This window comes from Vicugna pacos, chromosome 3 (genome assembly GCF_048564905.1).
Source record: "Vicugna pacos chromosome 3, VicPac4, whole genome shotgun sequence".
Lineage (NCBI taxonomy): Eukaryota > Metazoa > Chordata > Mammalia > Artiodactyla > Camelidae > Vicugna > Vicugna pacos.
In genome coordinates this window covers 6,004,606-6,031,744 of record NC_132989.1, presented here as the reverse complement: position 1 = coordinate 6,031,744, position 27,139 = coordinate 6,004,606, and the positions used below count along the sequence as shown (strand labels likewise).

At 36.1% G+C, this 27,139-nt stretch overlaps 4 protein-coding genes across 18 annotated transcripts in view; 1 reads left to right on the top strand and 3 right to left on the bottom strand.

Moving 5' to 3' along the window:
• The window catches only part of LOC140690971 (olfactory receptor 2B11-like), a 51,936-nt gene extending 51,023 nt beyond the window's left edge, over positions 1-913 (bottom strand). Inside the window, exon 1 of the mRNA XM_072953364.1 lies at positions 868-913. The gene's annotated coding sequence lies outside the window, so the exon portion shown is untranslated. The remainder of the gene's footprint in view (positions 1-867) is intronic.
• Positions 1-1,084, bottom strand: part of LOC140690967 (olfactory receptor 2H2-like) — an 88,190-nt gene extending 87,106 nt beyond the window's left edge. For 2 of the 3 annotated variants that reach the window (XR_012066388.1, XR_012066389.1), the window contains exon 1: positions 868-1,084. The gene's annotated coding sequence lies outside the window, so the exon portion shown is untranslated. The remainder of the gene's footprint in view (positions 1-867) is intronic. The other variant, XM_072953331.1, reaches the window with a different exon arrangement.
• Positions 1,085-1,287: 203 nt separating this feature from the next.
• The window catches only part of LOC140690923 (adhesion G protein-coupled receptor B1-like), a 124,389-nt gene continuing 98,537 nt past the window's right edge, over positions 1,288-27,139 (top strand). For all 7 annotated transcript variants that reach the window (XR_012066285.1, XR_012066282.1, XR_012066294.1 and 4 more), the window contains exon 1: positions 1,288-1,468. The gene's annotated coding sequence lies outside the window, so the exon portion shown is untranslated. The remainder of the gene's footprint in view (positions 1,469-27,139) is intronic.
• Positions 8,534-27,139, bottom strand: part of LOC140690903 (germinal center-associated signaling and motility-like protein) — a 42,782-nt gene continuing 24,176 nt past the window's right edge. For 5 of the 7 annotated variants that reach the window (XM_072953116.1, XM_072953082.1, XM_072953092.1 and 2 more), the window contains 4 exons: positions 20,459-20,518; positions 17,121-17,170; positions 10,092-10,119; positions 8,534-9,190 (listed from right to left, as the gene is read on the bottom strand). In XM_072953116.1, the coding sequence (XP_072809217.1) occupies positions 8,947-9,190; positions 10,092-10,119; positions 17,121-17,170; positions 20,459-20,518 (382 nt within the window). In that variant the 3' untranslated portion in view covers positions 8,534-8,946. Of the gene's footprint in view, positions 9,191-10,090; positions 10,120-17,120; positions 17,171-20,458; positions 20,519-24,370; positions 24,707-27,139 lie in introns of those variants that run through there. The other 2 variants (XM_072953088.1, XR_012066267.1) reach the window with 2 other exon arrangements.

The following is a 27,139-nucleotide window of genomic DNA, read 5'->3' as shown; positions in this document are numbered from 1 at the left end:
CTTTCCTAGAATCAAAAAATGATGCCTCAAAATTCTGCTACTGAAAACTACCATAGGCAATCTGGAAAAAAAATGCTCCTTGACTTTTTTATGGCTTTTTACTGATGTAAATGATTGCTAAATGGCAAAAACACGACAGAGGATAGCCTCCTGGATGTGTTCTAGAAATTTAAAATATATGCTGATATTTCACTACAATGTTCCATATTAAGGATAAATGGTAATGATTTTTACAGACTAGTGAGAAGAGTCAGTAGGACACATGGAATATACTGCTTCTTCCATTTGGGAGAGCAAATGCACAGACAATGAGGAAGTCAGATGATCCCCAACCCCACTATATAGTTTAGGACACAATGATCCAAAGAAATGGTGGTAGCAGTTTGTGGAAAAGGCTCCCAAGTAATTTAGCATCTTTGAACCTCACTGTAAACTGTATGTGACAAAATGTAGTAGTTAAAGCTCTTGGATAACTGATATCCAAAATAAACCCACTTTGGCCACTTAACGATCTTGGAAGCAGCTAAAGGTAGCAATTAGAAACCTTACAGCACACACAAGTAGCATGCAGCCCTTTTGCAGATTCACAACAAACATTAGCATATTATACAACGTGGGAAACTAGGGAGTGGGGAAAAAAAATCCCTCTCGTACTTTGTGAAAACCACAACTCCCTGCTTTTCCTTTAATCCACGGGAGAAACATTTTAAGATGTGTTGGCTTATGGTGTGCATATTTAGAGCACCCGTTTACTGAAACACTCTGCTGTGAGTGGACCCGCACACCTCACGCCCGTGTTGCTCAAGGACCTACTGTCCCTATGGACACCCATGCGGAGGCCGCGCGGAGGGAGGGGTCACAGGTTACCTTTGGCCTTCTGGTGCGGTCGCCCCTCAGGCTGCAGCTCGTCGGCCTCTCGTCCACGAAGACGAAGACGAGGCTCCTGGCTCTGTGGCCTCCCCTGTGTGTTGCAGGTGAGGCCGCTGAAGATCTCCTCCCGCACGGCTCACCTCCGTGGGAGCCAGGGGCGGGAGTGGCCGGGCCACCAGAGCCAGGCAGTAGAGGTGGCCCACGGCGGCAGCCACAGAAGCGGGACCCAGACTAACACCCACTAGCTGTAACCCCCAAAGCCGTAAACTCCCCCAAGTCGTAAACTCCCCCAAGTCGTAAAGCCCCCCAAGTCGTAAACTCCCCCAAGTCGTAAACCCCTGCCGTAAACCCCACAGACGTAAACCTTACGCATATAAACCTGGCAGCCAGACGGAACCCCAGAATGCATTGAGGGCCTCGGACGCCAGTCCAGTCGGTGGAAGCTGCGGTCTGGAGCGGAGAGCGAGGTGGCCAGGCCCAGCGCTTGGCCTGCTGTCAGACCTGCCGCCTCCGCTCCCTCCGGGGCCTCTGACAGGACGTCGGCCCCTCAGGAGACAGCGCCCCCGAGGAGCCTCTGACAGGACGGCCTCCACAGAGGGTGAGTCTGCAGTTCTCTGAGCTTCTCAGAGCTGCTCGAGCTGGGGGCGCGGGCCTCGGGTGCGGGGTGTGCCGGCGACCCTCGGTCCTGGGCGTGAGGTCCCTCTCGACTGGGCTGGGGTTGCGGGGCGGGCCACCCGCCCTCTGGCCTGCAGGCCTCTGGGAGCCCTCGGCCTGGTCGCGCTTCTCCAAGGAACCTGGTGCGCGGGGGTCGGAGGTCTGGTCCTCCTGCGGCACTGTCGGGACCGGGGCCCGGACGACCATGCGTGGTGTTCCTGGTTTTCTTGGTTGGGGTTTCGGTCGTGAAGGTTGTGTGCAAATGTGTGTGTATCCCGGGTCTCGCCTATATTTTTCCACTTAGGACATTTGCTTGTGGAAATAGTCTTTGGTTTGAGATTACGTGACATTTTCTGCTAGTTTTCTTATGATTTTATTTACCTCCTACCTTGTTTCTCAACTCAGAATTAATTTGACTTAAAATACGAATTACCCAAATTTAATATTTTTTCTGGTTGGCTCTACAGCAGTAGTTACTGGATTACTGATCCTTTCTCACTGATGTATCTGTTTGGGTCTCTGTGTTCAGTAAACTGTTGGGCTGGTTGTAATTCTGTGCTTTTTGGAAGAGGCGCCGCGCTGTTCCCCACAGTGGCCACACTAGTTTACATTCCTGCCACATCGTCAGGAACACATTATTTTACACTTTTCTCCTTAGATTTTTTAGTATGTTTTGTTCTAGCTCTCTCAGTAAGTGTGAAGTGATGTATCATTGTGACTTTGAATTGCATTCCTCTCATGACCAGTTATACAGAGCATCTTTTCAGATGGCCATTTGTATAACTGTGGACTTCAATAAGTCCTTTTCCCATATTTTAAGTGGGCCATTTCTCTTTTCGTTCTTGAGGTGTAAGCATTCTTTATATATTTTGAAGACAAATCCCCTTTACATTTACTATTTGTCTTTTCACTTTTCTGATCATGTTCTTTAAAGCACAGAGGTTTTCCGTTTTAAAGTGCAATTTATCTATTTTTTCTTTTGTTGCTCATGTTTTGGTTTTCGTATGTAAGTATTCACTGCCAAATATAAGGTCATGAAAATTTACTGTAAAGTTTCTTCCAAATAAGGTCAGTCATGAGAGCCTTTATATTTAGGTTACTGATCCATTTTCAGGTAATTTTTGTATATGGTTGCTGTAGGCAGCCTACCGCCGTTCTTTTATGAGTGGGTATCCTAGCGTCTGAGCGCTATTTATTAAAAAAAACTGTTTGAACCCATTGACTGGTGTTGCCATCCTTGTCAAAAATCAATTGGCCATGGATGTATGAGTTTATTTTTGAATTCTCAACTCTGGTTCACTGGACTAGACTGTCTATTCTTAGGGCAAAACTATACCATTTTTGATTATCTTTCATTATTTTCCAGAATTCTGGAAGTGTTGATTATGATGATTTTTGCCAGGTGTTTGTTGCTTTTGTGGAGTTGCAAATTTCAGAGGTTGTTTATACTGCCATCTTCATGGTTGACCAGTTTGTACATTTGCCAAATTGTTAGATATACATTATGGATTTCCAGTTTCATCATTTCATGTCTCTCTCTCATTTTGTTTTTCTGTCTCTCAAATAAAAGTTTGTCTGATTTTCAAGATGTTACTTGGGCTTTTTTTTTTTTCTTGATTGAAATGGTTTGTGATGTCTTTTATCATTTTTTTTAACTTGGAAATTAACTGCAATTAAAGACATCCTATCCTATTTGTAAAAAACTTTTAGTTTGCCTTATAATTATACATAGAAGTACAAATATCTTAGAAGTGTGCCTTTTGAAAAACTTTCGCAATCTTTATACATTTATGGAAACAGCGTCCAGCTCAAGGGAGTAACACTACCCAAACCTCAACTATCTGCTCACATATCCCTTCAAGTGTCTTCACTCATTAAGAGGAAACTTAATCTTGACTTCTAACAGTATAGATTCGTTTTGCCGGGGTTTTTTTACATACTGTATATAAATTGTATAATCATTATGTGTTTTGTGCGACTTAACTTTGCTAAACTTTATGTTTGGATGTTTATCTCAAAGGTGTGTGTTTTTGTAGAACATTCATTTGTATTCTGAATATTATTCTGTTACGTGAATATATCATGATTCTTCCACTATTGTATTGAAGGGCATTGTGAAGTTGACATTTTATAGATATGAGGATTAGTTCTGCTGGGAGCATGCTGATCTGTCTCATGGTGCATATATGTTTGGGTATGTATTTATTAGGTGTAATCTAGGAGTGTGATTGCTGTAGATGAGTATAGGTATGTTCAGTTTTAGGAGGCACAAAGAGTTTTCCAGCAGTTTCCAGTTTATTCATATGCCCTGTAATACTTAGCATTTTAATCTTTTATAAATTTTAGCTGCTCTCTTAAGTGTTGGTATGTTTCACTGTGTTTTTCATTTGCATTCCTCTGACTATAAATCAAGTTGAGTGTCTTTCATGTGCTTTTTTGCTATTGGCATATATTTTTTCAACTGCCTTCACAGGTCTTTTGCCCACTGTACCACTGAATTTTCTATGTTACTCATAGTGATTTGTAGGAATTCTTTACATGTGGTGGATAGACTTATTGGTTGTATATATAATTACAAATGTCTTCTCACAACTTAGATTTTTATCATGTTTTTAATAAACAAAAGTTCTTAACTTTGAAATAGTCCAATTTATTATTTTCCTTTGTTAGTATTATTTTACCATTTTAGGAGATATTTGTCAAAACCAAGATCACTAACATAACATATTGTCCTACATTTTTGTTAAATCAGTTTTTTGACACTTAAATCTGCAATCCATTCATTTTTGTTATAAGGTAAGATGAGAATTGGGTTTTCTTTATAGTGTGAGGAAGGCGTTTAGCTGCTGCTTCTTCTGTTTTCTTTTCCTTTTTTTTTTTTTTTTTAATCTCTATGGGTATCTGACTGTGGTGAGAAAATTCTGAGATATCCTGTAAGTTTCCTGCCCTTGGTATTCAGTATAATCTCGCCCCCTAGAGTATGTAAAGAATGATTGTCATGATGGATTTTACTTTTGATTAGGTTATGTTATAGACAAAGGTAAAGTGATTTTTCCAATGTCGTTAAGGCCTCAAGTCAGCCGACTTTGATTTAATTAAAAGGGAGACTATTTAACTGGATCTGATCTACTCAGATGAGTCCTTTGGAGGGACTTGGCCCTTTTTGAAGGGAGAGCTTCAAAGCATGAGAGAAGTTCTCCTGTTGGCTTTGAAGGAGTGAACTTTGCTTTTGGAGAGGGACCCATATGTGAGGGAATAGCAGATGGTCTCTATCAGCTGAGGGCTTGAGCTCAGCAACCAAAAGAAAATGAATTCCAGCAACAACCATGTATGTACAAGAGGACACAGAAACTTAAATGAGTCTCCAGCCCTGACAGCAAGCACCTCCTATGCAGCCTTTTGAGTTTGTGAGCAGAAGATCCAGTTCACCTATACCAGTACCCACAGAAATGGTGGGTAATAAGTTTGGATTGTTTTAAGCCAGCACATATGTGATAATTTTTTATGGTACCATAGAAGACTAATTAATGCCTGGTTAATACAAAAACTACTTATTGAAAAATGCATCATTGTCCCCACTGCATTATAAGGCCACCTTGGCCATCAACCACATACAGTTCTATTTCACGATTCTCTGTTGACTTTCACTGACTAAGTAGTCAATGCCTGTGCTGATGCCACATTATCTTTTTATAATAAGTCTTGGTATCTGGTCATGTTCAGTCTTTCAGGTTTGTTAATCTGCTTTCAGGTGCCCTTGGCAGTTCTGGGTCCTTTGAGTTTCTGTATGAATTCTAGAATAGACTGGGATTTTTGAAAAATAAGTGCAGGGGTTTTGATTGGGATTGCATTGAATCTACAGAGCTAGCTTTAATTCTGTATTTTACTTACAGTTCCTTATTTAATGTAATAAAAATTGATCCACACTATGAGCAAGTAGTAAATATATTTCTTTTCCCTTTGTATTTCTGTGTTAATTTCACTACCAAATTTCAGTATATGAAAACCTTTTCCTTACTCTATCTTTATACTAGTATTTACTTGTAATCTTTCTAATTTATCATTGTTGATTAATACCATCCATTTCCTTGCTGTAAAAGATGATGAAATTGGTATGTTTACACCATCTTCCACTTTCCTTAGTTTTTTCCTCAAAACTTTTGTTTTATTTCTGCATTATTATGGCTTGTGACATAAATATTTGTTTTTAGTTGGCCCTAAAATGAAATGAATTCCATGATATTGCCATTTTTTTCTTTCTTTTTTTTATTGAGTTATAGTCAGTTTACAATGTTGTGTCAATTTCTGGTGTACAGCACAATTTTTCAGTCATACATGAATATATAGATACTCATTTTCGTATTCTTTTTCACTATGAGCTACCACAATATCTTGTATATATTTCCCTGTGCTATGCAGTATAAACTTGTTTATCTGTTGTATATCTACCTGTCAGTATCTACAAATCTCAAACTCCCAGTGTGTCCCTTCCCAACCCCCTCCCTCCTCGCAACCACAAGTTTGTATTCTATGTCTGTGAGTCTGTTTCTGTTTTATATTTAAGTTCATTTGTTTTCTTTCTTTTTTTTTTTCAGATTTCCCATATGAGTGATATCATATGGTATTTTTCTTTTTCTTTCTGGCTTACTTCATTTAGAATGACATTCTCCAGGGACATTCATGTTGTTGCAAATGGCATTATGTTGTCATTTTATGGCTGAATAGTATTCCATTATATAAACGTACATCTTTATCCAATTATCTGTCGATGGACATTTAGGTTGTTTCCATATCTTGACTATTGTAGATAGTGTTGCTGTGAACATTGAAGTGCAGGTGTCTTTTTGAATTAGGGTTCCTTCTGGATATATGCCCAGGAGTGGGATTGCTAGGTCATATGGTAAGTCTATTCCTAGTCTTTTGACGAATCTCCATACCGTTTTCCACAATGGCTGCACTAAACTGCATTCCCACCAAAAGTGTGAGAGGGTTCCCTTTTCTCCACAGCCTCTCCAGCATTTATCATTTGTGGGCTCTGAAATGATGGCCATTCTGACTGGTGTGAGGTGATACCTCATTGTAGTTTTGATTTTCACTTCTCTGATAATTAGTGATATTGAGTATTTTTTCATATGTCTATTGGCCATGTGTACGTCTTCACTGGAGGATTGCTTATTTAGGTCTTCTGCCCATTTTTGAACTTGTTTGTTTGTTTTTTTCTTATTAAGTCATATGAGCTGTTTATATATTCTGGAAATCAAGCCTTTGTCGGTTTCATTTACAAAAATTTTCTCCCATTCCATAGGCTGTTGCTTTGTTTTCCTTATGGTTTCCTTTGTTGTGCAAAAGCTTGTAAGTTTAATTAGGTCCCATTTGTTTATTTTTGCTTTTATTTCTATTTCTTGGGTAGGCTGCCCTAGGAGAACCTTTTTTAGATATATATGAGATAATGTTTTGCTATATTTTCTACTAGGAGGTTTATTGTGTCTTGCCTTAAGTTTAAGTCTTTAGTTCATTTTAAGTTTATTTTTGTGTATGGTGTAAGGGAGTGTTCTAGGTTCATTGATTTACGTGCAGCTGTCCAGTTTTCCCAACAGCATTTACTGAAGTGATTGTCTGTATTCCATTGTATGTTCTTGCCTCCTTTGTTAAAGTTAATTGACCAAAAGTTTATGGGCTCATTTCTGGACTCTGTATTCTGTTCTGTCGATCCATATGTCTGTTTTTATGCCAAGACCATGCTGTTTTGTCACTGTAGGTCTGTAGTATTGTCTAAAGTCTGGGAAGATTATTCATCCAGCCTTTTTCTTTTTCTTAAGTAATGCTTTGGCAATTCTAGGTCTTATGTGATTCCATATAAATTTTATTACAATTTATTCTAGTTCTGTGAAATATGTCCTGGGTACTTTGATAGGGATTGCTTTAAATCTGTAGATTTCCTTGGGCAGTGTGACCATTTTTAACAATATTGATTCTTCCAATCTAGAAGCATTGAATATCTTTCCATTTTTGAAGTCTTTAATTTCCTTAATCAATGTTTTGTAATTCTCCATGTATAAGTCTTCACCTCCTTGATTAGATGTATTCCTAGGTGCTTTATTACTTTGGGTGCTATTTTAAAAGGAATTATTTCTTTACTTTCTTTTCCTGTTGATTCATCATTAGTGTAAAGAAATGAAACTGATTTTTGTACATTAATCTTGTATCCTGCTACCTTGCTGAATTCTTTTATTAGTTCTAGTAGTTTTTGTATGGAGCTTTTAGGGTTTTTCATATATAGTATCATGTCATCTTCATATAGTGATAGTTTTACCTCTTCTTTTCCAATTTGGATCCATTTTATTTCTTTTTCTTGCCTGATAGTTGTGGCTAGGACTTCCAAGACTATGTTGAATAGGACTGGTGAGAGTGGACAACCTTGTCTTGTCCTAGATTTTAGTGGGAAGGTTTTCAGTTTTTCATTGTTGAGTCCTATGCTGGCTGTAGGCTTGTGATAAATAGCTTTTATTATGTTGAGATATGTTCCCTCTATACCTACTTTGGTAAAATATTATAAATGTTTTGTCACTTACGGCCTTTGTGTCCTTATTGAGAAGCTGGCATATCATTTGGAATATCCTTGGGAATGAAAGTAAAATAGATGGATTACTTATAAATTTACCTAAATTTTAAAACCAGACACTATTCATCCTTCCTCATTTGAGATAACTAGTCATAGGTTAAATAAGTAGTATGTTGTGAACAAAACTATAAGCATGTATATTTTCATTTTCTTAGGAACCTTCAAGCAGAATTCTATGATTTACTATTGGAAAGAAAGACCCTAACCCTTATTCATTTATTCCTCTTTTTTTTAATGACACTCTCAGTTTCTCCTTTCAGAAAGGCCAGTTATCAAAAGGTATTAGTTTTTGAACTACTACCTCAAATTTATGGCTAGAATCTCTAATACATGGAAAAGACAAGATTGAAGTAAATATCAGGTCAGCAAATGGTTTAGTCACTGGTCTTATATTTTAAAAGTTTATTTAATATATTAAACCTCAAAAACTGAAATACATGATTAGGAGTATGAATGCTGGCTTTTGAAATTTGGAAAGCAGGATTGAAACTGGATATTCTAAGTTGTATATCTGTGGGTGTTTATTGTCTTAGGAAGGTCTTCCCACCACCTCCATGTCCTCAAACCTTACAAACAAGAGGATGCAGAATACTGTATCTCATTATGTCAATCTATATGGCTTTACCCAAACCACAGAAATGCCGCATTTCAGAGTTTCTCAATGCAAATATAGTAAAAGGACATAATTTCTACGATTTGGCCAGAAATGAATGTTTCATGAACTGCTGAAAGAGAAGCTCCCCTGGAGGCCACTATGCTGTATCATCTTTGTTACTGGAAGACAATAAGGAATGAAGGTTCTAGTGAGGAAGTACAAATTCATAATCATTCTCAGGGGTACAGGAAGAAGACCTAGTAACAGAAGTCCTGAGACGGGCATATTCTGTTTCCGACTCTTCTCTTAATGGTCTCCCTCTTCCTGTGGTAGACAGAACGTTCTCATAACCATCATCATTGGATCTCAGAGAGGGTCTCCGATAGGGCAGGTGATTAATGACAGTGTAGCTCACTTCTTCAGAACCACTGCCATTCTCATTTTCCTGCCAAGAAAAAAAAGAGATCAAGGATCCAGAATCATCCATCAGGTTTTAACTCAGTGACCCACGCCTCCTTTCTTCTTGTGTGATGGTGATCTTACACCTCAAGTGTTCAAAGCCCTTTCTCCAAGCCTTTTAGAGACCTTATTTTAGCAACATGAACTGTGCTCCAAACTACTATTCATTCTGCTTTCATTTCACCTCAGGATAATAAAAGAGGAAAAAAAGTCACTTTTGTCTCCCTGAATACCTAGAGAAAAGCAGTCGTATATTTTAGGTCACACATATTGAGGTGCAATATATGCAGCAATCAGATCTCAATAAGTACGTATTCAAGTTACATAGCAATACATTTTCATAGGATAAAATGCAATTAATAAAATTTACAGTTTAAATACATTGTCAGTTGCATAGACCCATGGAAGAAAATTTAAAACATGAATACTACATGTTAATTAAATCAGTATAATGCTTATGTATTAAAAATAATAGACATTTTAATATGTTTATTGATATTCCATACAATGTCTAAATATAAACGCTAATTCCTGGACATATGGATTAAAGAGGAATGTGAAAAGATAAAAAGAATTGATGCTCTCACATTGTAACTGTGAATTTGATTTCATTTATTTTTGTTACAAGGTTTTTGAAAATTAAGATAATAGATTTCAGTAGACTTGGGACAAGAATAAGAATTTACAGATTACCTAAATCTGTTAAAATATTTCAATATTTTAATTTCCTTTTATGTCTGCATTAAAATGAACAAGAATATTATTTAAAATATGAAAAATTTGACAAATCCATTCAGAAGTCACAAGTAAAGGAAGAGCTACAAGTAGGCCTATATGAAGTTGTCTGTATTTTGACATTTATAAGACAAATGTAATAATTTCTCTATTACCTGATTAGAAGTGGATGGGACATCTTTACCTGGAGGATAACAAATAAAAAGGATAAATTGGGAGTTCGAGATTTGCAGATACTAACTAATATATAAAAAAATAGATAAACAGTAAGTTTATATTGTATAGCACAGGGAACTATATTTAATATCTTGTAGTAACTTATGGTAGAAGAGAATATGAAAATTCATATATGTATGTTCCTATATGACTGAAGTATTGTGCTGTACACCAGAAATTGACACAACATGGTAAACTGAGTATACGTCAATAAAAATATATGTATGTATATAAAAAAAGAAAGCAACCTGAGAGTTGTAGAACTTCACAGGCTGGTGGTAAGGAGATGGTGAAAGAATAAAATACAGTGATAAAACTTCATCTAAACATCGGACATGATTCCATGTTATTACTACGTTCTCAAGGCTATATGACAAAATCAAGGAAAAACAAATGTTATGAGGCAGTGTCAATACTGTGTTTCTGTGTAAGTGACACACACCAAAGCTGGTGAATAAAAGTGGATTTTGAAACTGAGTAACAAAATTTTGTCCAGAAACATGCTATGACAATAGAGTTTGGCAAATATTTTTTAAAGAGTAATTATGGCTGTGATATTTAAAATATAAATTGTATAAAATTATCACAGGAAAAGCACATGATTTTTAAGATGAACAATTATTATAGAGATAAGTATTAAGTAGCAATCATTACAGAGAAAATTACATTATAAAGAAAGTACTAAAGTAACAAAAGTAACTATCTCCAGTTAAATCCAGATTCAGGTTGATTATACCTATGAATACTGAAGCAAATTATACATGTGTTAATCTGAGGTCCACTACTAGTATTTTAATAAAGAAGTTATTAGAGAGGTCACAGAATACTAAATATATCAAAATCCCAATTTATAAAAGGAACATTGACTAATTCTTAAGTCTACAGCCTACTAAACTTGGTAGTGATTCTTAGCAAAATCTTAGAATATATTAAATAAATTAAACATACTTTGTATAACAAAGTTTGTTAGTAATTTCTAATAGCTCACTGTTCTTCACAAAAACAATCATGTTCAATGCACTGATTTCAAATATTTGCAGCAACATGGATATTCCTGGAGAATGTCATTCTAAGTGAAGTAAGCCAGAAAGAGAAAGAAAAATACCATATGAGATCGCTCATATGTGGAATCTAAAAATACAAAACAAAACATAAATACAAGTCAGAAACAGACTCATAGAGATAGAATACAAACTTGTGGTTGCCAAGGGGGCGGGGGGTGGGAAGGGACAGATTGGGATTTCAAAATGTAGAATAGATAAACAAGATTATGCTGTAACACACAGGGAAATATATACAAGATCTTATGTTAGCTCACAGAAAAAAATGTGACAATGAATATATATATGTTCATGTATAACTGAAAAATTGTGATCTACACTGGAATTTGACACAACATTGCAAAATGATTAGAACTCAAAAGTTTAAAAAATTTTTAAATAAATCCATATAATCACATATCTTTATAAATATAATTATATATAATTTAATTAACAAATGTTTTTAATTAATATCATCTTATAATCATAAACTGAGAGAATTATGTAGCCTGAATACAATTCAATTAAAGCATTAGAGGCAAGAATCTGGGGAACTAAGCATCAATATGAAGGGCATGAAGAAATCAAACAGTATTGGGTGAAGTGGTTGCAGCTTTTGGTGCTGAAGGTGTTAAAAGAAGTATCATATTTATTCTCAGAGTAAAGATGTGAAACATGTCATCACTATGCTAAAGGTCAGCTGAATTAACATCCTTAGTAGATTTCCTATTTGAGGTTAAGGCATTGATTGGAAAAGAATATGAACCTTAGAATTAGAACAGGAATATCAGGAAATTTCTGATGACTGCAATTAACCTGAATTCCAAAACCAGCAAGTAAGACTATGTTTTTAGATGAAGGACTGCCTCTCATCCTGAATAAATAGTGAGACTCTTCCTTCCTTGATTAAAAACCCTGCGGAAAGTCATCTTGCAGAGGAAAGCCAGCCAGTATCCCTCAACAAAACACATCATTGTATTCAGACTGAAAATAAAAATCAGATCCAAGCATGCCCTTGAAATGGAAGAGATTAGAACAGAAAGAGAATATATGCCTTTTTATTCTTTAATATTTATTAACTACCTGCCCAAATCAAATAAACAAAAGGGTGAATTCAACAACATGGTATTTGATTGAATTGATTCTGTGAGTCTTAAATTATGAAGGAAAACACACATGTTATGGGACTGAATGAGTATCTAGATATTGGTGCACTTACCAGAAGATCTGGACTCAGTATTTTAGCTCAGAGTTGAAATTATTAACTAGAGCGGCTGCCCAGGAACTGACCTCAGTAATGACCCTTATAAAATAGCATTACTATTTCAGGTTGTAATTGTCTCCTATTAATGCTGGCCGTCTCCTATTAATCTTGGCCGTCTCCATTGCTTCAAACCAACTATGGCTATTTGAGTTTTTCTCATGCTGCATCACTCTGACTTTGTCTTTTCTGCTTCTCTCTTCTACCTTTTAAGAACCTTTGTGTTTATATTGTGTTAACCTGGATAATCCTGAATACTCTCCCCACCTCAAGATTTTTTTTTACTGTCATACAGTCAGTTACAATGTGTCAGTTTCTGATGTACAGCATATGTTCCAGTCATGCATATACATATATATATTCATTTTCATATCCTTTTTAATTAAAGCTTATTAGAAGATATTGAATATAGTTCCCTGTGCAATACAGAAGAATTTTTTTTGTCTATTTTTATATATAGTGGTTAACATTTGCAAATTTCAAACTCCCCAATTTTTCCCTTCCCACTCCCTTTCCCTCACTAACTATAAGATTGTTTACTATGTTTGCGAGTGTATTTCTGTTTTGTAGATGAGTTCATTTGTGTACTCTTTTTCCTTTTTTTTTTTTAAGTTCCATGTATAAGTGATACCGTACGGTATTTTTCTTTTTCTTCCTAGCTTACTTCACTTAGAATAACATTCTCCAGGGACATCCATGTTGATACAAATGGCATTATTTTATTCTTTTTTATGGCTGAGTAGTATTCTATTCTATAAGTATACCATAAATTCTTTATCCAGTCATCTGTTGATGGACATTTAGGTTGCTTCCATGTCTTGGCTACTGTATATAGTGCTGCTATGAACACTGGGGAGCATGTGTTTTAAAATTAGAGTTCCCTCCAGATATATGTCCCAGAGTGGGGTTGCTGGGTCATATGTTAAGTCCATTTTTAGTTTTTTGAGGCATCTCCATACTGTTTTCCATAATGGCTGCACCAAACTGCGTTCCTACAGCAGTGTAGGAGGGTTCCCTTTTCTCCACAGCTTCTCCAGCATTTGTCATTTGTGAACTTTTGAATGATGGCCATTCTGAATGGTGTGAGGTGATACTTCATTGTAGTTTTGATTTGCATTTCTCTGCTAATTAGCAATATTGAATATCTTTTCATGTGCCTATTGGCCATTTTTATGTCTTCTTTGGAGAACTGCTTGTTTAGGTCTTCTGTCCATTTTTGAACTGGGTTGTTTGACTTTTTTTATTAGCTTGGATGAGCTGTTTATATATTCTGGAAATTAAACCTTTGTCAGTCACATCATTTACAAGTATTTTCTCCCATTCCATAAGCTGTTTTTTGTTTTGCTTATGGTTTCCTTTGCTCTGCAAAAGCTTATAAATTTAATTAGGTCCCATTTGTTTATTTTTGCTTTTATTTCTATTGCCTGGGTAGACTGCCCTAGGAGATCATTGCTAAGATGTATGTCAGAAAATGTTTTGCTATGTTTTCTTCTAGTAGGTTTATAGTGTCTTGTCTTATATTTAAGTCTTTAAGACATTTTGAGTGTATTTTTGTGTATGGTGTGAAGGAGTCTTCTAACTTCATTGATTTACATGCTGCTGGCTAGTTTTCCCGACACCATTTGCTGAAGAGACTAGACTGTCTTTTCTCCATTGTATATTCTTGGCTCCTTTGCCGAAGATTAATTGACCATAGGTCTCTGGGTTTATTTCTAGGCTCTCTATTCTCTTCCATTGATCCACGTCTGTTTTTGTGCCAGTACCGTGCTGTTTGAATTCCTGTACCTCTGTAGTATGGTCAGAAGTCTGGGAGGGTTATTCCTGCAGCTTAATTCTCTTTCTTCAATATTGCTTTGGCAATTCTAGGTCTTTTGTGTTTCCATATAAATTTTAGGGTGATTTGTAAAATTGTCATTATATGGGGGTGACATGGTACTGTATTCTAAAGGCTGTACACAAAAACTACTAGAGCTGAAAAAAGAATTTGGCAAGGTAGAATACAAGATCAACATACAGAAATAAGTGGCACTTCTTTACACTAATAGTGAAATATCAGAAAAGGAAAGTAAAGAAATAATCCGTTTTAATATTGTATCCAAAAAAATAAAATACTTAGGAATAAATCTGACCAAGGAAGTGAAATATTTATATGTGGAGAACTACAAAATGCTGATTAAGGAGATTAAAGATGATTTAGAGAAATGGAACGATATCCCATGTTCTTGGATTGAAAGAATTAATATTCTTAAAATGGCCATACTACCCAAAGCAATCTACAGATTTAATGCAATCCCTATCAGATTACCCAGGACATTTTTCACAGAACTAGAACAAATCATCCAAAAATTTATATGGAATCACAGAAGACCCATAATTGTCATTGTGGTTTTGATTTGCATTTCCCTGGTGTTTAGCAACATTCAGCATATTTTCATGTGCTTGTTGGCCATCTGTATGTCCTCTTTGGAAAAATATCTATTCAGTTCTTCTGCCCATTTTTAAATTGGGTTGTTTGTTTCTTTGATGTTGAATTGTATGAGCTGTTTATATAGTTTGAATATTAACCTCTTGTCAACCATATGATTTGCAAACATCTTCTCCCATCCAGTAGGTGGTTTTTTGTTTTGTCAGTGGTTTCCTTTGCTGTGTAAAAAAAGCTTTTAAGTTTAATTTGGTCCTATTTGTTTATTTTTGTTTTTATTTCCATTGCTTTAGGAGATAGATTCAAAAAATATACTGCTGTGATTTATGTCAGAGTGTTTTGCCTACATTTTCCCCTAGAAGTTTTATAGTTTCTGGTCTTACATTTAGGTCTCTAATCCATTTTGCATTTATTTTCGTATGTAGTATTAGAGAAAGCTCTGATGTCATTTTTTTTACATGAAGCTGCCCAGTTTTTCCAGCACCACTCACTGAAGAGACTATATGACACACTTTGTGTGTCATAGATTAATTGATCATAAGTGTATAGGTTTATTTCTGGGATCTCTATTCTGTTCCTTGATCTATGTCTGTTTTTGTGTCAGTACTATGCTATTTTGATTGATTGTAGCTTATTGTCTGAAGTCAGGGTGCATGATTCCCTCTGCTCTGTTCTTCTCAAGATTGCTGTGGCTATTTGGGGTCTCTTATATTTCCATACGAATTTTTATTTGTTTTAGTTCTGTGAAAAATACCAAAATTAGTATTTTAATAGGGGTTGCTTTCAATCTGTAGGTTGCCTTGGGTAGTATCATCATTTTAACATTAATTCTTCCAACCCAAGAACACTGGTATATTTTTCCATCTGTTTGTGTCATGTTCAAATTCTTTAGTCAGTGTCTTTAAATTTGTGGTTCAACAACTGATTAAGGGACCAAGGAGACTGCCCTGAAAGAATCTTCTTTATATTTTGGCCTTAGTAAAGGATGGCTAGGTCTTGGACAGTTTCTCAGATTTAATTACATGGCAACTTTGATTGCATTTACTGTTCGGATAAGGTCTGTTTACTTCACTAAAGCAGCAGAATGACAGATATCTAGATACATTTGCTTTCATGTGGAGGGACACCAGTGCTGCTTCTTTGGTGTGTCTCAGAGCTTCAGCAGTTTCTGTCTCTCTGTCAAAATCTGACTTGCACAAACATTGATCATTTCATATACCCACAGGACGTATTAATGGTCTACTACATGGAGGACATAAAGCTGATAGGTCCTAGTGAACGGAAAGGAGCATGTACCTCAGGCCACTTTAAACACATAGGTTGCCAAAGGAAAATGAAAGAATCTGCACCTCACTGAAGTTTGAGGGGGGTTAGTAGCCTGAATTATTTCAGGATAACTACATCGGATTCAACTTGCATCTCCTCTTCCTGTAAATCAAAATAGCACAATTTTTGATGAGCCTCTTAGAATTTGGGTAAGCTGTATACCAGTTGGAATTAGGCCCAGAAAGAGAGCATCTCTTGTGATAAATGATTAATGAGTTACAAAATCTGATTTCCATAAAAATATTAATGAAATAAAGGAACTCTAGTAAAACTGATTAATCAAATAATAGAAAATCTGCATGTGCACACACGAACACGCGTGCACGCACACACACACACACACACACACACACACACACACACACAGAAACATTGTTAGAAATCAGAGGACATCATTATAGATCCTGCAAACATTAAATACATACAAGAATATGATTAACAATTTTAAGCTAAGGGCTTCTGAATTTTAGTTGAAAACGACAAATTTGATGAGAATTTCAAATCTGACAAGATGAATTAGAAAATGGAGATAGTCTATAACTACAAAAGCATTTACATCTATATGTTAAAAAATTATTCACAATACATATGACCTTTCCTTGATGATTTTTCCAAGAAAATTCTACCAAAGAGTAGAAGAAGTAAAATCATTCATACACAAATTTCTCAAGAGAGTAGAAAGATTCTAAATCTGGGTCACCTAAGAAGCACTGGCATCTTAGATGTACCCAAGAAAGGGTAGCACTGGATCGTAGAGAAGTGGGCAGCAATTGAGAACCCAAACAGTGGAATGTGGTGTCAAAACAAATGGAGGAAGGAAGAATTTCAAGAGGGAGATGTTGAGCAACATTTGTAAGTGCTAGAAATAGAGTGAGTTACAGCATCCCTAGTATGAGAAATACTCTGAAGCAATGACTTACTTTTCTTATCTTGACCTTGATTTTCTCTCTCAAGTGTAGTCATTTCCTGCCTACAAAGGAAAGAGATAATAACATGAGACACTCCAGTTCTCAAAGCTAAAATTGCACTTGAAAGGAATGTTTCTTTGCTCTTAACCTAACGTCATTGCTAGATTACATTTCAAAGGTTAAGTAAAATTAAAAGCCTGCTTACTTTGTCTCTTTCTGAAAAAGTATGAAATATAGTTAATAACACCGTATTATATAATTGAAATGGCTAGAGAGTAGACCTTAAACGCTCTCACATAAAACAAGGCAAATGTGTGAAGTGATGGGTGTGTGAATTACTTCAGTGGAAAAATACTTTCCAAATGTGTACATATATCAAATCATCAAATACTCTAAATATCTTAAAGTTTTACATGACAAGTTACTTCAGTAAAGCTGAAAAAAGAAAAACCACAAAAATGTAGGATAATAATGAAAAATGTGAAGAACAGATTCCATAATTTATGAAACTTCAGGAATTACTAAGTTCTTAGACCATGCATATTGTATATTATCATATGTACAGAGAACATATGTGCAGTATGGTGAAATCAGGAATGATTCAATGAAGAATATTGAAACACAATTTGTTTCTCTGCTATTCTTCATGAGAGAGTACGTATCTTCAAAGACAAATGAGAAGTCTTAGAAATTCTAACTGCCAACTTACGGTGACATACATTATGTGGGCTAATGATGAGAGAAATAGAGATTATTTCCACAGGGACACAATTCTTTATGAAAACAGAGAAGAGACAAAGGGGTTGGGATTGCCAACACATCACCTTTTGTTTGCTTCCCGGACTGCTAAACTTGAGAGGAAAAATGGAGATGGCAAAGGATACAACCTGAAATGACCTGTCCACCGCAAAGAAGGTAATACACGCAGAACAGGGATGTGCCCAGGGCAGAGGGAGAATGTTTGGTGAGGAGGCAGTCTGAGACTCATACTAAAATCAAAGCCTGAATCTTAAGTTACTTCTCCTCTGCACCCTCCCCAAGCAAATGCCCAGATGTACACATACATATCACTTTATCTCAAAAATGACCTGCATAACAAACATAACACAAAAATAGCACAAACAGTGTATTAAAGGCAGATAAAGAGTGATTATCTGCTATTAAATATTAAGAATAATAAGACATGGAGAGGGAAAGTGGGCCAGCATAAATCAGGAAAACAACTGAAAGAAATGACAACATTTTAGAGAAATTAAAACATCATTAAAAACATGGAAAAGTAAAATCAGTTCCTCTAAAAACAAAGCAGTAGCATGTAAAGCACACTGGAAAATTAAATGGTATAAAATGAGGAGGTCAAGTCGTTAATTATGAAAAAAGAAGGCCTAATAAACATAGTTGTTATTTCTGGAGGTGAGAACAAAACAAATAAAACAAAAGTGTTCAAATATATAAAAATAAAACTTAAAGACTTGAAGCTGAATATTGATTTTATAGGGAAAAATGCACAAATCCTATGGAACATTGATACGTAATGCCTTCTGAACTTCAAGAATAAATAATGAATCCCAGAACATCCGTGGGGAAAACACTGCAGATAAGAATCAGAAACTTGATTCTATAACATTACCAGATACTTGCTATCTCCTTTCCAACCACAAAATGTAAAGGAGAGTTGCAAAGAGTCACAGGGCAGGCATAGTCCCTCTAGCGTTTCTACTTTTTCCTTTGTGCAGAGAAAGCAGATATGAAAGATGTAGGAAATGACTGGTTCCTGCAAACATTGTTTCACATCACCAGCAAACACCTAGGCCTTCCTCTCAATCCCTCATCCTTTTCTGCTTTGTAGCTGCAGGAGGGGCCATCTCAGAGGTAGAAACCCAGACCTTGAAATGGAATGATTAGGAAAGAGGTTGGGTGCAAAGATATGAAAAGCCCATGACCGATAAACAAGTCAGGGTGTTTTTCTGTTCATCGAAGCCAAGGCAAGATACCGCTGTCCAGGTATAGATTGTTTTTTTCACTACTTTTTTTTTTTCCCTTTTTTCCATTGAGTGTCTTGTGAGGGTTGGGCAACAGATAGGCACTTGTAAGTCAAACGGTGGTTAGTGCTTTGACAAACACATGGCCTGTAGAGGAAGATGGACTATGAAAAGCTAAATTAACAAATATAAAGTTACAAGGGAGGAGTAAATAGATGGAGCACAAGAGATTTTTAGGGCAATGAAAGTATTTTATATGATACTATAGTGGTGGCTACATGTCATGCATTTGTCAAAATCCATAGAATGTACAACATCAAGAGTGAACCTTAATGTAAACTATGGACTCTGGCTGATAATAATGTGTGCCCATGTTGGTTCATCAGTTGTACCAAATATGCCACACTGATGAGGGATGCTGAGGGTAGAGGAGTATATGTGTGTGGGTGGGGAGGGCTATGTGCCAACTCTATTTTCTGCTCAATTCTGCTGTGAACCTGAAGCTGCTCAAAAAATAAAGTCTATTAATAAATAAATTATATGTATGTATGTATGTGTGTGTGTGTGTGTATGTGTGTGTGTATATATATATACACATATATATGTAAAGTTACAAGTTAAGATAAAGGCATGGCCTATATAAGTGGGGGAGGTGAGGTGGGCAGTGCAGGAAATCCACCAGGTGTGGAAAAAGCATTACCACATAGTCTAGTCAGGGAGATTTTTCAGAGTAATCACAAGAGCCAGCATCTCCAGAAGAGATGATATCAAGCACAAGCAAGGAAAACAAAAACCATGAGCCCTAACAGAGCTGTATGTACCAGGGTCCTGAGGTGAAAATGATTGGTGGCTTGAAGAGTGTGACTCCCTGGGAGATAATGGGTGAGTCTGCAGGGTGAGATAGGAGATTTGAGAGGTACACAGGAGTCAATCCTCATTGAAGCCTCAGGTGAAGAATTTGGATTTTATTCTGATGTAAGAGAGAACCATTGAAGAGTCTTAAGGGAAAGTCATAATTAGACATGTATTTCCCAAAGACTATTCTGGCTAAGCATAAAGAATATGCTAAAAGTGTGGCCATTACAAATAGCCAACCAAAACCAAACATCTTTTATTTCGGCTATACATTCATGCATTTGCTTTATATAGCTATTAAAAAACAAAATATGTATACCCACTAATACCCCATCTTTCATGTTTAGGTTGAGTCCCCATCCAACATTCTGCGAAGGTCTTAGAAGCAATCACCAAAGAATTGGATCATTGTGGTTCTAAGAGGTCTAACATAAGGTGTTAGCTCTCTTGGGACAGAGATTCTGGAAGTTAATCTTTGGGAGAGGGAAATGCTCTGATATGCTGTGTTCTTACCATTTACTTTTCACATCTGGATTCTCCTTCCCGAGCTGCTTTTGATTGTCTTTCAGGCAACTAAAGGAAAACATAAAGAAAGAGACTGTTACCTCCCTCCAAATATTTTCATCTCCATTTCTAGCTTTCCTTGCCATGAAAACCAAGCCTGCCTTTCCATTTTGTCAAACTTCTCTTTTCCTTTGAAATTGGCAGTCGTAGTTACAGAATGCAATTTGGAAATTGACCACAGGGGCCAGGCTGATGATGGGGCAAAATGTCTGTAGTGTGATCTTTGATCTCAGTGTGTCATTTTTAATAATCAGGAAAGTTCCAAGGCTGTAATTGATCAAAATTGGGAATGCAAGTTTCCTGAGTCACCAGAAGAGGTAGGTGGGGACAAAAAGGTAGAAAGACCTTAATAATGGGAGGGTGCAGACTCTCCATTGAGCCCAAGTAGCATCAGCAGCTTATGAACATCCATGTGCAGTACTAGGACTATCGACCCTGGTCCTCTGAGCCAGACCAAGGTCCTCCAAACCCTGCTGTCTTGCCATCCATGTACATATAGGGCAATGTAATCTTCACCACTATTCAAGAAATTCTGGGGGGAGTGGATAGCTCAAGTGATAGAGCACTTTCTTAGCATGCGCAAGGTCCTGGTTTCAATCCCCAGTACCTCCTCCAAAAATAAAAGTAAATGAATAAACCTAATTACCTCCCCTCAACAAAATAAATAAAAAAAGAAAAATTTAAAGAAAGAAAAGAAATTTTTGTTGTACATATTACTCTTAGGGTTTTCCCATAAATTAAAATCATTCTTATGAGAATCAAACACAGACTGAATGATGATGTTGTGACCAGGGTGACAATGTGATTACACTGTGGTTATGCAATAGTTAGCAATAGAGCCAGGCTCATAATTCAGTTAATCAATTCTTTCACTACACCTGTTGTACAACAAGCATAGCATTACTTTGGTCTTTTTCCGCTGTCATCAAATCCCCAGCATTGGTCTGTTGTCCTGTTTCTACATAGGGCTGCATATGAAATATCTCAGACTATGAGCTCCACACTTGTTTACTGGCTTTATTCGGAGAAGTCATTTCCTCAGTGTTGGTGTTTACAGTTAAAGAAACATTGTTAGATATTGACATGTAGGACCACTAAGCAGAGAATAGAATTTGTTAAATACAAAGTAAATCAGATTTGCAGAGGAAGGGACCCTTTTCTTTTACAGAATATATTCTGTTATAGAGATTTCTGGATAATACTCAAAAGTGGTCAGATTTTGATGTAATGATTATTAGTAGGATAGATTGTAAAATCAGGTAAAATTTAATTTCAGCGTCCCCGTCTTCTGTTCTTTTTCTGCCTTCCTAGAGTCCAGTTTTCTCATGATTTCATTTTCCTAAATTGGTCAATGAAGAAAGAATCTACTAAAGTAATTGTCCTTGAGGTTATTAATGATTCACAGATTTAACCTTCTAAGGGATGTTTGTATTTTAAAGTTTAAAAAAAGTAGGAGCATAAACTTCTTACCTTAGTAGGAACCTAGTTAGAGTTTGATGTCATTAATATTACTGAACATAACTGGGCATTAAATTCTACTGTACATGAAGTGAAAGATTTTTTTAAATCAAGCAGAATTCAGGTAACATCAGACATTGGTGATATACAAAGATTTGTTGACTGAATTAATAGATTATCAATATTCTGTCATTAAAATAGCAGATACTAAGTTAAGCCTAGAAATGTATGTTTGCCAGAGTACTGAGATAATGGCTGATTTTTGCATATTTGAATACCTACATGTAAGATCCATAACCAAAAAATTCCTAGAAGGGAATATACACAGAATACTCTTTGACATAAATTATAGTAATATTTTTTGGATCAGTTTCCAAAGGCAAAAGCAATAAAAGCAAAAGCAAACAAAATGGACCTTATTAAACCTAAACATTTTGCACAGCAAAGGAAATCATTGACAAAATGGAAAGACAACCTACAGAATGGGAGAAAATATTTCCAAATGACGTGGCTGACAAGTGGTTAATACACAAACTATATAAAAAGCTCATACAATTCAATATCAAACAAACAACCCGTCAAGAAATGGGCAGAAGTTCTGAATAGATTTTTTTCAAAGAAAACATACAGAGGGCTAACAGACACATGAAAAGTTGCTTGACATCACTAATTAGTAGAGAAATGCCAATCAAAGCAGCAATGAAATATCACCTCACACCTGTCAGAATGGCTTGCATCAAAAAAACTACAAATAACAAACGTTGGAGAGGATGTGGAGAAAAGGAAACCATTATACACTGTTGGTGGAAACATAAATTGGTGCAACCACCATGAAAACCAGTGTGGAGATGCCTCAAAAAGCTGAAAATAGAACTACATATGATCCAGCAATTCCACTCCTAGGTATATATTTGGAAAAAAACCAAAAATACAAACACTAATTCAAAAAGACACACATATTGCAGTGTTTATACAACATCGCTATTCACAATAGCGAAGAAATAGAAACAGCCTGAGTGCCCTCAACAGATGAAAGGATATAGAAGATGTGAGATATATGTATTTATACTATATCTACTCTATCTATCTATGATCTAGATAAAATGGAATATTACTTGGAATATTACTCAGTCATAAAAAGAGTGAATTTCTACCATTTGCAACAAGATGGATGAACCTAGAGAAAATTATGTTTAGTGAAATGTCAGACAGAGAAAGAGTCATACTATTTGATACCACTTATATATGAAATCTAAAAAATAATACAAATGAATATATAGACAAAACAGAAACCAATTCACATATACAGAAAACATTCTAGTGGTTACCAAAAGGGAGAGAAAAGGGGGAGGGACATGTTAAGGGTATGGATTAAGAGAGATAAACTACCATGTATAAAACAGATAGGCAACAAGGAGATAGCACAGGAAATTATAGATACTTTCTTGTAATAACTTTGAATGGAGCATGATCTATAAAAATACTGACTCACTATCCTGTACACTTGAAACTAATATAATATTGTAAATCAACTATACTTCAATAAAAAGTAAATCAAAACAACAACAAAAAGCACATGACAATCAATAAGGTTTTATACCAAACAGGGTAGGTCATCAATACAAAGTCTATTAACATAATTTACCACCTTAGAACCTAAGAAAACAATACAAGATTTTCTCTATAGTTTCAAAAAATCCATTTGATAATATTGAGCCACATTAACAATAAAAATCCTCATAAAATGTAAGTTGGAACTTCCTTATTTTGATAAAAGCAATATATCAAAAACATACAGCAAGGTTAATAAAAATGAAATAAGAAACAAGTAGGCTTTGCAAGAAATGAAAAGGAAGAGAAAAATCTTTAACTTTATAGCTGATGTGTTAACTATGTAGAAAACCCAGTAACATTAACAAACCTTTAAAATAAATGAGAAAGTCAGCAAGGCTGGTGGACACAAAATGACCTTACAAAAGTCAGTAGCATTTCAACAATACCAGGCTAGACAATAATGCACTTCATAGATTTGCTGTTTTAAATGGTATCTCGAAATCAACCTAACAAAAGAATGCAAGAAAAAAACAAAAATTACAACTTATTAAAACACATTAAAGAGTTGAATAAGTACAGTTACAAACAATTTTTGATTGGAATAGTGTATTTGCATTAACATAGCATTGTTTGCCCTCTAGGTAGTCAATGTTATCCCAATCAGAATTCAAGCTGGCACTTCTGATAAAATCAACAAATTAAATTTTTAATGAGTATGGGAGGGAAAAGTCCTCAAAGAGCTAAATCAATTTTGAAACGAAGAGTGATGGAGAGAGCATGTTCTGGACACAGTTGATGGGCAATGCAACATCTATTCTACCTTCTTTTCAGAGAAAGGAAAGCAATTACCATCTTCCTCTGACTCAGTTTCCACCAATATTCAAGCTGCAAATTAGGTGCTGCCCAAAGTGAGAAGAGGCCTTTTTATGGCTCTTCCTCTGAAAATCAGGCTCACAGAGAGGAATTTTCTCCACATAAGCATTCTGGTGTCCATTCTCCAGCCTCATAGACATTGTTGGTAGGGGGTGCGGAATCCTTAATTGGACAGTCCTTCTAGAAGCCTCCTGGGCAGGAGGAGCTCCCCTCAGTCAGTTCTGTAGGGTGAGAGTATCTTTATAAGAGGCCCAGCCTCAAACCTACAACTTCAGTCATTCCAATGATTTTGTAAGCACCAAATTCTTTATATTAAAACCCATCTTACTGGGGGAAAAAATCTGCTCTGTCTTATATTTCTTATGTCAAACCTCTATGATGTCATTGAGGATAGCATCACACCAGATACCAAGTCATACTACAAAGTCATAATAATAAAAACTGTATGCTGCCAATAAAGATATAGGCCAATGTTTTTTTTTTAAATTGAGTACAAAGAAACAGAACCATCTATACGTAGAAACTTAAATATAATAAAGAAGGAACTACAGTTCGAAGAGAAAAGAGTGGCTCTTCTAGTAGATGAAATCGCAAAATGTGGCTTAGTTTTAGAGAGAGAAAAAAGCAAAATTCCTAATTTAAGCTATATACTAACAGGGATTGATGATGTAAATAACAAAGTCAAAGAAATGTCAGAATAATAGCTTTGTCATATGAGAATGGGGAAAAACTTCTTCAGTTCCACTCCTAGGAAATTACTCAAAACACATATCCACAAAAGCATTTGTACGTGAGTATTTTTAGTAGCTTGATTCATTATAGCCAAAAACCAGAAGCAACTCAAATACTATGAATAGAAGAATGTATAATCATAATCTTGTATATTTGCACATAAATAGACTCTGGAACATTAAACAATAAAAAAAGAATGAACTTTGGTACACGCAATGTGGATGAATCTCTTCATTAATGTTAAGTAAAAGATAAATGCAAGAGTATATTCTTTTGTACGGGACCATTTACAAAATGGCAAACATGGGAATAGAAACCAGAACAGTGTTTGGAGGTGACTGACTGACAAGAGGCATGGAAACTTTCGGGGATAATGAAAAAATTATATATATATCATGATTTGGGTACCAGTTATATGGGTATCCACATTTGTAAAACTCAAGTCTTACACTTAACATTTGCTCATTTCACTATATGCAAATTTTGCTTTAATATAGAAATCAATGAAAGGAAAGTTAATTATTTTGAAAGCACCAAATCACAAACCATGAGGCAAAAAGATAACAAATTTTATATCAACATTTAGGATTTCCAGTAAATAAAAAATGTAACTAGCATATAGATGCTCAGTAAGAACAGGTATTTGTAATAACTAACAGAGATTCTTTGTGTGAGCCAACATTAGTCTCCTGAACCTCCTCCTAGTCCCATCTATGCACTTCCTTGTAAAATCCAGTTTTAACAAGAATCTTGCTGTGAAACTTTTACTAGAAACCTCGCCCCTGATAGCTCAAATTCTTCATCCTCCACCATCCCCCAAGTAATATCTGATCATCCCGGCCTGTCTTCAGCAAGAATTCACTCAGGTTGGTTTAGCCGAACCACCTTTATCCCTATTTCTTCTTAGCAATTTTTCACCCACTGACCACCCCCCCAACTCTGTTCCATAGTTATAAATCCCCACTTGCCCATGCCATACTTGGAGTTGAGCCCCATCTCTCTCCTAGACTGTAAAATCAGGTCTTCTTTGCCATCTTTCACATGTGTCATTGAGTATTTTTTACTTTAACTTGGCTAACACTCAAGAGGTGAGTCTGCAGTATTCAAAAGGTGCTTGCTAATCCACAAGAATGCAAGAGACCAAATTAAAAAAAAAAAGATGAGTAAAGGATTTGAACAGTAAACATTTGAAAGAAGCTTTGGTGCCTAACGAGCATATGAATAAATACAGAAAATCACCAACAAACAACCAGAAAAATGAAAATTAAAATAACATTTGGATACAAATTTATATTAAAATGAATGAATGGCAAAAAAAAAAAAAAAAACTTCATGGACTTGAGCTTTGAGCCAGCACCTCTCCCAGGAGTGAGGTTGCTACAGTGACAGGAAACAGAACGAAGAGAGGCCACGCAGGAAAGCCGGTGCTTTAGCAGAAAATCCCAGTAAAACACTGCTTACAACGAGGGCTCCTGCTGCAATGGCACCTCGGACCGGGCACTGCCAGGCACAGCGCCAGATAAGTGAATTTTCCAGACAAACACAGATTACCACTTTAAGCGCAAAAGTATTTTAATGACAAGAGGCATTCTAAAGAGGTATTTCATAACCCCTTTCCTTGTTAAATAAAATGTTCTGTATAGAGGACACCCTCTAGTGACGAATCAGGGCCACTGGCATCACCTGCAATTGGAAACCTGGGCCACTGAAGTCCCCTGATGTCCCCTGACCCAGTGGCCCCAGCTGCTCTACTTTCAGACTTTAGCCATATCTATCTCTTCCCTTTCTCTTATTCATTTGGCAAAGTTTCCTTACTTCCCAAATTCTCAAACTCTCCCTGCTTGAACACTCAACCACCCAAATTCAGGAGCTAAACCAATTCAGACAGATTTTCACAAGGCTCTCTCAATATCTGACACACTACTGCATACTAATTGCAATTCACAAGCCAAATAGATTTGGAAACATGGAAACCCCTCCCCTTCTACCTCTCCCTGACCATGTGGGAACCAA